The sequence below is a fragment of the Pezoporus flaviventris genome, unplaced genomic scaffold (assembly GCF_033815535.1).
Source record: "Pezoporus flaviventris isolate CSIRO_AGI_PZ_B2104156 unplaced genomic scaffold, CSIRO_AGI_Pfla_v1 ptg000530l, whole genome shotgun sequence".
NCBI lineage: Eukaryota > Metazoa > Chordata > Aves > Psittaciformes > Psittacidae > Pezoporus > Pezoporus flaviventris.
Genome location: NW_026893077.1, coordinates 64,181 through 78,834, shown reverse-complemented (window position 1 = coordinate 78,834; position 14,654 = coordinate 64,181). Strand labels below are relative to the sequence as shown.

Here is a 14,654-nt window from a genome sequence, read left to right as displayed (position 1 = left end):
CACTGGAATAACCGTATGCAGGGTGCTGTATCCAACACTGGGATGCCCGTATCCATCCCTGGGATACAGGAGGGGACCGAGCAGGAGGCGGGATCCCCCGGACGCAGCCTGCCTGGGGACCAGCTCCTCGCCTGGATGTACCCAGGCTGTGACCTTCATCCCTTTGTCATCCTCATGGTTCAGATCCTGTTTGAAACCTCTTGAATCCCGCGGTCCCAGGAGATGAAGGATGGGAACGAGGGGACAGGGAGGAGGCTTCCTGGGATGGGGGCTCCAGCCCTGGGGAATGAAGGGGTCACAACTCACCATGGGGCACCTCCTGCTCCCTGCCCCACACCTGGGATGATTCCCGGGACCTGCCCCCGTTCAGCCCCACTGGGGTCCCCCCCCAGCTCCCTTCTGTCCCGATGCTCCCTAAGCCGCTTGCTTTAATAGCATTAAACGCTTCTAAACAAACAGGTCCTTCACCTGCGGCCCCGCGGGGACCCTGCAGGGCTGGGGGGGGGGAACAGGGCTAAGGAGATTGGAGCGGGATTTGGGAGAGATAAAGGAGCAGGAGCGTGGCCAAATCCCACCCTGGGCACTCAGCCCTATGGGATCAGCCCTAAACACCCCATGCAGACCCCCCCCCCGCTGCCCCTGTGCCCCCATTCTGGGGGGACCCCTGCTCCCCATCATCCCTAGAGCAGGATGCAGGGGTCCACTCGGTCCCCACCCTGGGTCCCCCTCATCCCCATTCTGAGCCCCCCCTTCCACACCTGTGCTCCTCAGGGCTGTGTCCCTGGGGGGACCTCACCTTGGAGATGGGGAAAACACCCCCACAAGGGCTCAACACCGCCCCCCCCGCACCAGGCATCGGGAGCTGGGGAATAAAGGAGGAGAGGGAAGGGAATGAGGAGAGGGAAAACCGGGCACGAAGCTTTTCCATCACCGTACAAGACCCCCGGGGGGAGGTAGGAGGTGGGGCGCAGCCTCCTGCCCTTTGGATCTGCTGCTCTTGGAGCCTTCCTGCTCCAATCCAGGTATCCCAAATTGTCCCACTTGTATCGGGCTGGGACGGATGGAGCAGGATGCGGAGTGAAGCAGGGACCCCCAAAGCTGCCCCCGCTCCCCCCTCTCCTCCCACTGGCTTTAAGCAGATTTATCCTTAACCCATCCCCTCCCTTTATATAGCCAGGGATGCTCCCAGAGCCCCTCAGAGGGATCGTCCCACTGGGAAGGGAAGGGAGGCTGCAGGTGAGTGGGGCAGGGGGATGTTGGGGTCCCCCCACCCCGGTACCCTGCAGGATGGGGTCGAGGGCGAAGGGTTTGGGGGTTCGGGTGATGCTGAACCCCCTGTGAGGGAGGACACATCCCATGGGGTGCAATAGCCACGACCAGCACAGCCCCATCCTCAGCGGGTGGGTGCATCCTGAGTGTATCCCAGTTACTGGGTGCATCCCAGTTACATCCCGGTTGCTGAGTGCATCCCTGATGGTGGGAGCACCTTGGGTGCTGAGGGCATAGTGGGGACATCCTGGGTGCTGGGCTTATCCCGAGTGCTGGCTTCATGCCGACTGCATCCCAAGTATTGGATGCACCTCTGATGGTGGGAGCATCCCGGTTACTGGGTGCATCCCGGTTGCTGGATGCATTCCTGTTGTTGGGTGCATCCCGGTTGCTGGATGCATTCCTGTTGTTGGGTGCATCCCGGTTGCTGGATGCGTTCCTGATGCTGGGTGCATCCCGGTTGCTGGGTGCATCGCAGATACTGGGTGCATCCTGGTTGCTGGATGAATTCCTGATTACTGGGTGCATCCTGGTTACTGGGTGCATCCCGGTTGCTGGGTGCTTCCCAGTTGCTGGGTGCATCCCGGTTGCTGGGTGCATCCCCGTTACTGGGTGCATCCCCGTTACTGGGTGCATCCCGGTTACTGGGTGCATCCCCGTTACTGGGTGCATCCCGGTTGCTGGGTGCATCCCCATTACTGGGTGCATCCCCCTTACAGGGTGCATCCCGGTTGCTGGGTGCATCCCCGTTACTGGGTGCATCCTGGTTACTGGGTGCATCCCCGTTACTGGGTGCATCCCGGTTGCTGGGTGCATCCCCATTACTGGGTGCATCCCCGTTACTGGGTGTATCCCGGTTGCTGGGTGCATCCCCGTTACTGGGTGCATCCCGGTTGCTGGGTGCATCCCCATTACTGGGTGCATCCCCGTTACTGGGTGTATCCCGGTTGCTGGGTGCATCCCCGTTACTGGGTGCATCCCCGTTACTGGGTGCATCCCCGTTACTGGGTGCATCCCGGTTGCTGGGTGCATCCCCGTTACTGGGTGCATCTCCGTTACAGGGTGCATCCTTGATGGTGGGTGCATCCCGGTTGCTGGGTGCATCCTGGTTACTGGGTGCATCCCCGTTACTGGGTGCATCCTGGTTACTGGGTGCATCCCCGTTACTGGGTGCATCCCTGATGGTGGGTGCATCTCGGTTGCTGGGTGCATCCCGGTTGCTGGGTGCATCCCCGTTACTGGGTGCATCCTGGTTGCTGGGTGCATCCCGGTTACTGGGTGCATCCCTGATGGTGGGTGCATCCCCGTTACTGGGTGCATCCCCATTACTGGGTGCATCCTGGTTGCTGGGTGCATCCCCGTTACTGGGTGCATCCCTGTTACTGGGTGCATCCCCGTTACTGGGTGCATCCCGGTTACTGGGTGCATCCCGGTTGCTGGGTGCATGCCGGTTACTGGGTGCATCCCCGTTACTGGGTGCATCCCGGTTGCTGGGTGCATCCCCGTTACTGGGTGCATCCCCGTTACTGGGTGCATCCTGGTTGCTGGGTGCATCCCGGTTGCTGGGTGCATCCCCGTTACTGGGTGCATCCCTGATGGTGGGTGCATCCCCGTTACTGGGTGCATCCTGGTTGCTGGGTGCATCCCCGTTACTGGGTGCATCCCGGTTGCTGGGTGCATCCCTGATGGTGGGTGCATCCCTGATGGTGGGTGCATCCTGGTTGCTGGGTGCATCCCTGATGGTGGGTGCATCCCGGCTGCATCCCGGTTATCGGCTGCATCCCTGGTGCATCCCGTGCTCTCGTGCTCCCCGCAGGCTGCAGGATGCAGCGGCTCTGCCCGTGCCCGGCTCTGCCCGGCTCCTGCTGGCTCCCAGGTGAGCACGGAGCGATGGGGCCCCCCCGAGCCCCCCATTCCCTCCCTGCCCGCACCCCACGGTGGGGAGCGGCGGCCCGGGGGTGATGTCCCCGTGCCCCTGAGGGTGCCCGCTCCCCGCAGCGCTCGCTCTGGCGTCCAGCCCCGGCTCCCGGCAGATCCAGCTCTGGCATTTCATCCTGGAGCTGCTGCAGAAGGAGGAATTCCGCCACGTCATCGCCTGGCAGCAGCAGGGCGAGGACGGGGAGTTCGTCATCAAGGACCCTGACGAGGTGGCCCGGCTCTGGGGGCGCAGGAAATGCAAACCCCAGATGAACTACGACAAACTGAGCCGGGCGCTGAGGTGAGCAGCGGCTTCCCGAGCCCTGGAAGAGGTCCAGGATGAGGCTTGGAGCAACCTGGGCTGTGGAAGGAGCCCGTGGCTTTGGATGAGCTTTAAGGTCCCTTCCCCGCCATGATTCCGTGGTTCCGCAGAGCCGCCCCCCCTCCTCCATCCTCAGGTGGATGTGGGGCGCTGGGAGGCGGCGGGGGGGTGGGGGGCATCATCCCATGGGAGCATCCCGGGGTGCCCGTGTCCGTCCCCCCAGGTACTACTACAACAAGCGCATCCTGCACAAGACCAAGGGCAAACGCTTCACCTACAAGTTCGACTTCAGCCACCTCCTCCTCCTCCTCCTCCGCTGCCCGCTGTGGGATCCCCGCAGCCTGTGCCGGCCCCCTGGCATGCCGAGCCAGGTACCGGAGCCACGCACCCCCCCGGGCACCCCGCACCGTCCCCACTGCTGCCACATCCCCTTATTGTCCCCGCAGTGGGTGCCAAACGCGCTGCGGAGCCGGCACTGGGCTCCCCAGCACCCCGGTGCGCTGGACAGGAGGGAGAGCACCCCCGGGAGCAGTGAGTGTGGGGCCAGCACCCAGCCGTGGGCACCGGCACTGGGTGCTGGGTGCGGGGAGCGGGGCTTGGCGCAGGCAGGAGGGCGCTGCCTGCATCCTGCCCGCGGTTCCTGGTCCCACAGCAGCACCCAGTGGCTGTGCTGGGAGAGGATGGGGAGCCCCATTCCCGCTCTCCTGTTGCCCTCAGGATACAGCTCCTCGGCCCCCCCATACTTGGGGGGCTCCTGCTGCCGGTTTGGGGGCCCGGAGCTGCTGCCCTGCCTGGCTGTCTGCCCCCCTCCGCTGGGACCCCCAACCTGGGCCCCTTTCCCCTCCTGTCCCCCAGCACCGCTGCTGCCCCCCACATCCCTGCTCCTGCACCCCCGTTTTCCCTATGGAATGGGGCTGGAGCGCCCATCCCGGCCAGCGCAGGAAGGCAAAGAGGAGGAGGAAGGCGCCATCGCTGGGCTGAAGCTGGAGCTCCAGGGGACCAGCAGAAGGGGGGTGCCCCCCATCTGACCCTCCCCATCCCCACCGTAGGACCTGGCCCCATGGCTGAGCCCCCATGAGGTCTGGGGGATGTGGGGCAGATCAGCCTTTGCCCTCCCGCCCCCCCCCCCCCCGTAAACCCGTGTGCAGAGGGGTCTGGCTGCTCTCAACTGCACCCCAAAGCCACGTCCCTGACCCCAACCCCCCCCTATGAGGGGCACCCCCAATTAACCCATCAGCCCCCCCGTGGAGCATGAAGCCCTTGGGTTGGGATTCGGGGCGCATGGATCCGTGTCCCGGATTCCCGGAACAGGGCTCATTTTCATTTTCATTTTCCATGCTTTCTGCGCTGGGAATTCTGGCGGGGCAGGAATTGGGGGGGGGGGGGGGGGGGCAGTCTCCTTTTGGGGGACCCCCAATGGCTCAGGGGGTGGTGAGGGCTTGGGGGCTCCTTGTGGGGCACCGGGGGCTGAGCCTCCCCTTCCCCTCTGAGACCTGGTGCCCCCCAAATCCCTGCCATGGCTCAGGGCCCCAATTTCCGGGTCCAGGGGGTCCAGGGGGACCCCATAACCCAGTGTCCGTGGGTCACCCCATAGTGGAACAGGGGGGACAGCGCCAGGGATGGGGGGGAGGTGTCTCTCAAACCTGTCTAAAGCTCACTCCAGATGTGATCCCCCAAACCCATCTCCATAGTTCACTCAGATGTGGATCCCCAAACCCATGTCTATAGCTCACTCCAGATGTGGATCCCCAAACCCATCTCCATAGTTCACTCCAGATGTGATCCCCAAACCCATGTCTATAGCTCACTCCAGATGTGGATCCCCAAACCCATCTCCATAGCTCACTCCAGATGTGGATCCCCAGCCCATCTCCATAGCTCACTCCAGATGTGGAATCCCAAACCCATGTCTATAGCTCATTCCAGATGTGATCCCCAAACCCATGTCATGGCTCACTCCAGATGTGATCCCCAAACCCATGTCTATAGCACACTCCAGATGTGATCCCCAAACCCATCTCCATAGCTCACTCCAGATGTGATCCTCAAACCCATGTCTATAGCACACTCCAGATGTGATCCCCAAACCCATCTCCATGGCTCACTCCAGATGTGGATCCCCCAAACCCATCTCCATAGCTCACTCCAGATGTGGAATCCCAAACCCATGTCTATAGCTCATTCCAGATGTGATCCCCAAACCCATGTCCATGGCTCACTCCAGATGTGATCCCCAAACCATGTCTATAGCACACTCCAGATGTGATCCCCAAACCCATCTCCATAGCTCACTCCAGATGTGATCCTCAAACCCATGTCTATAGCACACTCCAGATGTGATCCCCAAACCCATCTCCATGGCTCACTCCAGATGTGATCCCCCAAACCCATCTCCATGGCTCACTCCAGATGTGATCCCCCAAACCCATGTCTATAGCTCACTCCAGATGTGGATCCCCCAAACCCATCTCTATAGCTCACTCCAGATGTGGATCCCCAAACCCATGTCTATAGCTCACTCCAGATGTGGAACCCCAAACCCATGTCTATAGCTCACTCCAGATGTGGAACCCCAAACCCATGTCTATAGCACACTCCAGATGTGATCCCCAAACCCATGTCTATAGCTCACTCCAGATGTGATCCCCAAACCCATGTCTATAGCTCACTCCAGATGTGATCCCCAAACCCATCTCCATAGCTCACTCCAGATGTGATCCCCAAACCCATGTCTATAGCTCACTCCAGATGTGATCCCCAAACCCATGTCCATAGCTCACTCCAGATGTGATCCCCAAACCCATCTCCATGGCTCACTCCCGATGTGGATCCCCAAACCCATGTCTATAGCTCATTCCAGATGTGATCCCCAAACCCATCTCCATGGCTCACTCCAGATGTGATCCCCAAACCCATGTCTATAGCACACTCCAGATGTGTATCCCCAAACCCATCTCCATGGCTCACTCCAGATGTGATCCCCAAACCCATGTCTATAGCTCATTCCAGATGTGATCCCCAAACCCATCTCCATGGCTCACTCCCGATGTGGATCCCCACTACCGAGGCTCCCTCTATGGGTCCCCAGTGCCTGGCTGTCCCCATGGCTCCCCACACTCCGGTCTCCCCATGGGTCCCCATCCACGCTGTGGGGCCCCCACCTCTGGCTATCCCCATGGGTCCCCCACATCCGGTCACCCCACGGATCCCCCCCCCAACCCCGGGGCCTTCCCCCGCGCCTCCTCCCCCGCTCGCTCCCCGCCGGCGCTGCCCCCTCTCCGGCCGCGGGGGCCGGGCGAGCCCGGGGATTGGGAGCGGGCTTTAGGCCTCTCCCTCGGCCCGGCCCCCAGCGCCGCCGGGCGGGTCGGGGGCGGGGGGGGGCCTCGCCGCCGCCGCCGCCGCCGCCTCCTCCACAGCGAGCGGGGCCGGGATCCGGCAGCGGAGCGGGGGCTCGGGCCCTGCCCCGAGGCCGCCCCCGCAGCGCCCGGGGATGGTGGCGGCCGGAGCGGGGCGGCGGCTCCCGGCGCCCTGAGCTCCGCGGGGCCGCGGGCGAGGCACCATGAGCGTGCGGCCTCCGCAGGCCCTCGACAGGTACGTGTGGGGCCGGGGGGGGGCAGCGGGGTTTGGGGTGAAACCGGGTGGTTTCGGGAGCGGGGCAGGGCCGCCCGCGGCCTTGGGGGGGGTCCCGGTGCCGTGATCCGGGCAGGGCCCCCCCCCGTTCCCCCGTTAAAGCGGAGCCCCCCCGGTGCCCCAGCGGCAGGGCCGGGGCTGCTCCCGGGCTCTCCCAGCGGCTTTAACCCCGTTTTGCTGTGGGGCGGCTCCGAGGGGTCTGGGCTGGGATTGAAGGGACCAAAGCCCGTGGGATGTGCGCGCCGTTCCCTTGGGAATGCGGGCTGAGGGTCGCCGATCCGGGCGGTCCCAGGTGCTTCCTGCAGCGTTTGGGAGCTGGCAATGGGCGCTTTGCTCCTCCTCAGCACATCCCGTTGGCATCCACGGCCCCGTGTCCGCGGCTGGCGCCGGAGCAGGGATGCAAACCGGGAGGGGGGGGATAACCCCTGGATAAACCCCATTTGGTTCGGGATGAGGCGAGGGATGGAGGTGGGCTGGGAGCGGCCGTGTCCCTGGCGCGGATGAGGGGCGCGGGTTCCATCCGTAGGGATGCGACGTTGTCCGCTCCACAGGGATCGTGGTGAGAAAGGTAGGGACAGGCCAAGGGGAATGGCTGTAACCTGCGGAGGGGAGGTGGAGATGGGATCTTGGGAAGTTCTTCCCCGTGAGGGTGCTGGGACACTGGAATGGGTTGAATGGAGAAGCTGTGGCTGCCCCATCCCTGGCGGTGCTCATGGGGCTTGGAGCCCCCTGCTCCAGTGGAAGGGGGGTCCCTGCCATGGCTTTCGATGAGCTTGGAGCATCCATTCCAACCCACTCCACGATCCCATGATCCTGTGATCCCTCCCATCCGTGCCAGCGGCCAAGGACAAGGGTTCCTGCTCACTTCCGCCTCAGGGCGCTGGGTGCTTTGGTGCCCAGTTGAAGATGCTCAACGTGGGCTCCCTGCGGATGCTGCGGCTCCAGAAGGGGATTTGGTGCCTGGGAATGGGGGAGCTGCTGGGGTTCGCTGCCATCCCGGGCAGGGAAGCAGCGGGATTCACGCCGGACAGCATTACCAGGCTTAAGTCTTCTCCCTGCTCTTTAAATAGCCGTGATCTCTGCTCTTTAAGGTCAGGAGCCTGCAGTGCCCCGGCCGGGCTGGGCGCCCAGGGCTCCTCAGCCACATAAAATGACTTAAAAAGGGTCAAAGTGTGGATTTCCCCCCCAAACCCGCTCCCAGCAGCCCCATCCTGCCCGCAGCACCAAGCAAACAGTGGTACCCAGAGCCCATCGATGTCCCGGCAGCACCGTGGCTCCAGGCAGACCAGTGCCCACCAGTACAGGTGCAGTGCACCACTGGGAGCATCACCCATCAGGCTGCGGGATGTGGCTTGGCCATGGGTTTAGCCACCCCTAAAGAGAAGGAGCCCATGGAAAGCATTCTGGGAGCAGCAGTTCCCGCTTGGAAGAGGTGTGAGCTGGGATGTGGAGGCTTTTGTTATAGGAGGAAGGTTGGGAAGAAAACATCCCTTGGAGGAAGGTTATTCCCTATCTCTGCGTCTGCCGCGCAGCTCGCACCCCAAACCGGCGCTGGCCAAACCAGATCTGCCAGTCTGTGCTCCAGGAGATGAGTGGCACCGTTAATGATTACACTGCTCGGCACCAGGATTGCTTGGGAAGGGCCTGGAGAGCTTGGGAAGGACCTGGAGATCCGGCAGCGTTCCCAGGAAACCACATCGTCCTCGGTGGTGGATTGGGATCCCGGCTCTGCTTTCCCTATGGGGCTCCCTCCACGTGCTTGGCTTGCAGGCAGGGAAGGGATTTTGGTGGGAGGAAGGGGGTTTTGGGGCACTGCTGCTCCGGCCTGATGGCTGGTGCTGGCCCTGATGGGTAACATCAGTGGAGCAGAGCGTGCGTGGAGTGCTTGGCAAATGTTAGCTGATGGAGAAGCGTGGAATCATGGAATGCTTGGGGTGGGAAGGGAGCTTAAAGCTCAATTAAAGCTACGAGCAGGGACCCCTTCCACTAGAGCAGGACGCTCCAAGCCCCTGTGTCCAACCTGGCCTTGAGCACTGCCAGGGATGGGGCAGCCAGAGCCTCAAAACACAGATCCCTGCTCACCCCTTCCTCCCCTCCTATGCTCTTCCTCAGCTCTTTCTGGTCCCATTGCTCCGTCTCCATCCCTTTGGGTCTAATCCTGCTCCGGAGCTCCCGCAGCCTCCTCCGGGGTTGTTTGGGATGGCTCTGGGAGGGAGCAGGGTTCCCGTGAGCCAGGCAGGCGTCACCACCGCGACACCCAACGGAGTCTGGGCTTTTCCTGCCCCTTGGGAATCAGCGTTGCAAAACTCCAGCGCACAGAGCACCAGAATGTTGGGAATGGCGCCTGGAACGGGCAGCGCTGCCGTGCTCGTCGCGCTCGTTTGGCTTTCCCCCGTTTCATTACAAGCCTTAATTTAAAGGGAGCTCCTGCAGGATCCTCTGTCTGCTGCCGGAGGGATCCCGGGATTCAAATCCACTTGGCCCTGGCGCCTACACGGGGCTTTGCATCTGATTTGCAAGCTCAAGTTTGGCCCCGGCCGCCTGCCGAGGGCTGAGGCTTCACCAGCAGTTCCCCTGGGATAAAACCAAGGAGAGGCCGAAGGGAAAAGCTTTGCTGCGGAATCCCAGACGGATCCAGGATGACTCCAGCCTCATGGATTCACAGGCTTGGCACTCACACAGAGCCACAGGGCGCTGCTGCAGAGCCACCAGGATCAGCACGGCCGGGATGGAGGCACCGGGCTCCTGATCCAGCACTGGGCTGCTCCCACCCTGCACGTCGGATGGGATCCGTTGGGAGTGGGAAACCTGTTGTGTGCTCCAGAGTGGGAAAAGAGGAGAGGAAAAGCGGATCTTAGGGACCGAGGGTCAGTGCAGGCTGCCTGCAGCAGCCAGGAATGCCAGGAAGGGGTATTCCCCCCTGTCCTCATCCCAGCAGCACCCAGGAAGGTTTAACTCCGCTTTGCCGCTCAAACTTCGATGCAGCTGCATCATTCCAAGCATCATTCCAAGCTTCCCGATGCGTCAGTGCGCGACGGGGCAGCCCCGTCGCAGCAGCAGCGGGTGGCTTCGAGCCGGCATTCCCAGGGGACGCACAGCCCATTCCCGGCGGGATGTGCGGGGCCATCCTCGGGAGATGCACGTCCCGGTTTTCCGCTGCGAGGCTGGAGCTGCTCCAGGCTGGACGCGTTCCCTCGGCCGAGCCGCGGGAGGGGGAAGGGGAGGAAGCTGAATCATTTTTCTTTATTTATTTTTGAAGCTGAAATTCCTTCCTTCCTTCCTGTCCCCAGAATCCCAGTGTGTGGAATCATCCACAAGGCTGTGGCCTGGGGAGAGAGCAGCCGGCTTTGGAGCGGGAGGTGCCGGCTAATCCCGATGCGGGATCACCGAGCTGCGGTGGAAGCAGTGACTCTGTTGCAGGAGGCATCCCACCACCACACTGATTCCCCTTTCCGTGTTGTGGGCTTTATCTTTCCATAGATATTCCCACTTTTCCCCTGCTGGCGGGCCGATGCTGTCCCCACCTGCATCCCTGTGTGCTCCTAAAGGCAGCCGCTTCCCAGGGACGCCGGAGCGGGCTCCCGTTTCTCTTCCCTGGAGCTGGGATCACAGGGAGCAGCCATTTGGAGACCTGGGAAGGAGAAGAGAATCAAGGTCCTGATGCTGGAGCAAAGCTCTGGCTGGAGGGTACCCGCTCCGAGGATGTGCTGCTCTTCTTCTCCTTAATCTTTGCCCTGTGTCATGCTCCCGGTGTGGAAGCACCAGGGATGTGCTTGTGATGGGTTCATTTCCCTCCTTGGTGTTCTTCTCTTCTGGCCTGGCTGGGGGCATCTTGCTCCTGGGGTGTGTTCCTGAAGAGTGAAGAGCTGTGATTTCACTAGAAGGAGCCAGAATTGGGAGAGAGAAGCTCAAAGCAGGTCATGGGGGGATCCTGCCCCTCTGCTGCGCTCTGTGAGCCCCCCCCTCCCCTGCATCCTGCATCCAGCTCTGGGGCAGCAGCACCAGAGGGATGTGGAGCTGCTGGAGCGAGGCCACGGAGCTGCTGCGAGGGCTGGAGCAGCTCTGCCATGGAGCCAGGCTGAGAGAGCTGGGCTGGGGCAGCCTGGAGAAGAGAAGGCTCCTGAAGGGGAGACCTGAGAGCAGCTCCAGTGCCTGAAGGGGCTGCAGGAAAGCTGGAGAGGGGCTTGGGACAAGGGATGTAGGGACAGGCCAAGGGGAATGGCTTTAACCTGGTAAGAGAGGGGAGACTGAGATGAGCTCTTAGGCAGAAGCTCTTCCCTGTGAGGGTGCTGAGGCGCTGGCACAGGGTGCCCAGAGAAGCTGTGGCTGCCCCATCCCTGGCAGTGCTCAAGGCCAGGTTGGACACAGGGGTTGGAGCATCCTGCTCCAGTGGAAGGGGTCCCTGCCCGTGGCTGCAGATGAGCTTTAACCTCCCTTCCAACCCAGACCAGTCTGTGAATCTCTATAGCAGAAACCTCTGTGGGTTCCAGATCAGAGCCTGGCCCCAGTGCCGGGGGTGGGAGAGTCCAGGGCGGCTGCAGGATTCCTCAGTTAGAACTTTTAGGACAACCCAAGGGATGATCCTTAGGGCTGGAAACGGGCACCAGGGGCAGGGCTGCATCGGGCTGCCTGCCTTTGCTTCACAGTGGCATGTTTGGGCTCTCCCTAAGTCAATTAGGAAGCAGCTTATGCAAAGCCGAATTAAACTACTCTTTTAGACGGCAGTAAGCCAGCGCTGGCCCGGCTCCTTCCCGAGGGATGGAAACACAGATCGGGGTTGGCATCTCCACTGGGGTGGCACTGGTGGCTCCTGGCTGGGCTGGGGCTGAGCCTCGCGTGGGCCTGGCACTGCTGGAGCTCCTAAGGAAGAGGCTTCATGAGCATCCCATGGTGTGGCAGCTCCGATGCAGAAGGAGGAGCCGATCCTGCCTTGGCCTGGATCAGGCTGACCTGCCCCGAGCTGCCGGGTAATCCCGTGGGGTTAATCCTGCACTCACCCTTTGACTGACACAGGTGCCCTGGGCCCATCTTGGATTGCCTTGAAATACAGGGAATTGATCCCACTGATGCCCTCAGCTCCCAGGAAAGCCCTTGGGATGCTTCAGCCCTTTCCCTATCCCCGGCTCCTTTGTGCTGGGGGTGAGGGCTGCGATGGAGGCAATGAGAGGTTGGACCGTAACGGTTGTGCAGGTTGGGTCTGGATTCAGGTTATCCAGGCATCCTCCAATGAGGTATTTCCCGATATTCCTCTCCTGGAGCAGGGAAGGAGCTGCCTCCAGGAGCGGGGCTGTTGGCTTTACCCTGCTGCAGGCTCTGACTTAGGGGGACCCTCCTGCTCGTCCCCTACGAACTGCTGTGGGTGTCTCCAGGCTCCATGGTCCTGCAGGGAAAGCAAGGCTGGGAATGTTGCTGTAGGCAGGGGATGCTTCCCAAGCCTGCCCCCAGGCAGCCCTGCCCGTGGGGCGATGCCCTGGGCCGCACCATTGCCTCTTGATGTGTTTGTCTCCTCTTTCCACCCCTTCCCTTCCCTGCTGGCCTCCGGGTGTCCCTTGTGCCCCCCCTGTCCCTGTCCTGCCGGCAGCCGAGCGGGCAGCAAGCGGCAGCCTCGCGTGCCCAGGTAAGCAGGGTCGGGCTCGGGGGGCTCCTGCGCTCATCCTGCACCTCGCTTCATCCCGTGAGGCAGAGCCCCGCTGCTTCCCGATGGGAACACCTTCATTTCCTACCTCTTCCCGTTGCTTTCTGACCCGTCCAGGAGAGCTGGCGCTGGTCGGGCTGGGAGAGGGAGCGACAGGACAGCAGAGCCGGAATGTCATCCTTGGGATGATGCTGGGAGCAGGGAGTGGCACAGGGAAAGGGAGCCCCTCTCCTGTAACAGCAGCGAGGGGACGTGCGGCGCCCCTTGGATGCACAGAAATGAGCCCAGCATCCAGAGCCTCACTGCAGGACCCAGGAGGCTCAGCGGGATGTCTGCTGTCCGCCTGTTGGCTGCCTGTTGTCTGCCTGTTCTTGTCTGCCTGTGTCTGCCTGAGCCATCCTCGCTCTGCTTCCCTGAGCCCGGTGGCTGAGCTCCATCCTGTCCGTGCTGCATGGCAAATCCCTGCCCTCGCCTGTCGCCTCCACTGCTCCTCCCCAGTGGCAAACACAAGATTCCAGAGTCCTGGAGTCTCCTCTGGGGCTCCCTATGGTGGGCAAGGGAGAGGAGCCTTTTCCTGGGACAGGCAATGGCAGGGACGTGCAGCACTCCCTGTGCTGCCCGCTGTCACCTTCCAGCTCTGCATTTCCTTCTCCCAAGCCCTAAGGAGCCATGGATGGGGCTGGCTCCATCCGGCCGTCCCTCTCCCTCATCCCTGCTCTTCCTCCCCAGGTTAAGCAGCCTGTCTTCCCTGAGTGACTCTTCTTCCGAGCGCAGGTCTCCGGGGCACCGCCGCCAGCCCTCCGACTCCTCCGAAACCACAGGTAGGTTCTCCTGATGCCTCCTTTCCTTGATACCTCCTGATGCTTCCCCTGTCCCTTCGGGGACCCTTCAGGGCACCCAAAGTCACCCAGGAAGGGCTGCAAGTGCATGGGGAGCCCGGTGGGGTCGGGAACGCTGCATCCCAGGGACCGAGGCTCTCGCCACCAGCACCCTGTTTCCAGGAACAGGGGTCGGAGCGGGGACATCCCCCAGGGAGTCTGGCGGGTGAGGATGCCTCGGCCGTGCCGCCGAGGCCGCAGGCTCACTGGTTCTGCTCCTGTTCCGGCGCAGGCCTGGTCCAGCGCTGCGTCATCATCCAGAAGGACCAGCATGGCTTCGGCTTCACCGTCAGCGGGGACCGCGTCGTCCTGGTGCAGTCGGTGCGGCCAGGTGAGAGCAGCTGCGGCCCCGCGGCTCCCCTGGCCCCTTGTGAGGAAACAGGGGGGAAAGGGGGGGTCCTTCCTAAGGGTTCCCAGCTCGGGGGCTCGCTGCAGCCTCGAACCAGGGAATGGGTTGGGTGGGAAGGGAGCTTAAGGCTCATCCAGTTCCGTGGGCAGGGACAGCTTCTACTGGAGCAGGTTGCTCCAAGCCTCTTCCAATGGTAGGGTAAAGCCGTTCCCCTTGGCCTGTCCCTCCGTCCCTTGTCCAAAGCCCTTCTCCAGGTTTCCTGCAGCCCCTTCAGGCACTGGAGCTGCTCTGAGGTCTCCCATTCATGCAGCAGAGGGGGAGCATCCCCTCCATGACCTGTGATGGATCAGCCAGGATGGGCAGGACACAGCAGACTGAGGGCGAGCTCCCCACATCCATAACTCCCTGCTCCCTGCACATCGCGGGAGCCGCGGCTGGGATGGGAATTCCCTTTGCAGCTCCCTGCTCCTGGCTTTGCTCTCTAATGGCTTTGCGGGGTGGCAGGGCTGGGAGCAGCAATTGAAACAGACAATGAGCTGCTTATTTTACAGCGGATGTTCCCACCTCCTCCCCCTTCCCCCCTCCAGCCCGAACGCCAGGAAAAACGGGAATCTAGGAAAGGGAAAACGCTGAGTGCTTCCAGGGCAGGTTAAC

The 14,654-nt window shown here is 62.3% G+C and overlaps 2 protein-coding genes across 15 annotated transcripts in view; both read left to right on the top strand.

Annotated features, from left to right (window-relative positions):
- Window positions 1–3,093: 3,093 nt before the first annotated feature.
- LOC133263912 (ETS translocation variant 3-like) lies at window positions 3,094–4,536 on the top strand. Its single transcript, XM_061443782.1, has 3 exons — window positions 3,094–3,145; window positions 3,268–3,487; window positions 3,732–4,536. Exons 1-3 carry the CDS (start codon window positions 3,094–3,096, stop codon window positions 4,534–4,536), a joined length of 1,077 nt encoding a protein of 358 aa, XP_061299766.1.
- Window positions 4,537–6,941: 2,405 nt separating this feature from the next.
- Window positions 6,942–14,654, top strand: part of ARHGEF11 (Rho guanine nucleotide exchange factor 11) — a 28,996-nt gene continuing 21,283 nt past the window's right edge. For 4 of the 14 annotated variants that reach the window (XM_061443798.1, XM_061443796.1, XM_061443791.1 and 1 more), the window contains exons 1-3: window positions 12,545–12,755; window positions 13,503–13,594; window positions 13,884–13,982. In XM_061443798.1, coding sequence (XP_061299782.1) covers window positions 12,604–12,755; window positions 13,503–13,594; window positions 13,884–13,982 — 343 coding nt within the window. In that variant the 5' untranslated portion in view covers window positions 12,545–12,603. Of the gene's footprint in view, window positions 7,100–12,544; window positions 12,756–13,502; window positions 13,595–13,883; window positions 13,983–14,654 lie in introns of those variants that run through there. The other 10 variants (XM_061443804.1, XM_061443803.1, XM_061443802.1 and 7 more) reach the window with 5 other exon arrangements.

Excerpts from the sequence above, each read along its gene's own strand:
- LOC133263912 (XM_061443782.1), top strand. The coding sequence starts at position 3,094 with ATGCAGCGGCTCTGCCCGTGCCCGGCTCTGCCCGGCTCCTGCTGGCTC. Across the intron at positions 3,146-3,267 it reads CGGCTCCTGCTGGCTCCCAG|CGCTCGCTCTGGCGTCCAGC; the intron begins GTGAGCACGGAG and ends CGCTCCCCGCAG. Across the intron at positions 3,488-3,731 it reads AAACTGAGCCGGGCGCTGAG|GTACTACTACAACAAGCGCA; the intron begins GTGAGCAGCGGC and ends CCGTCCCCCCAG.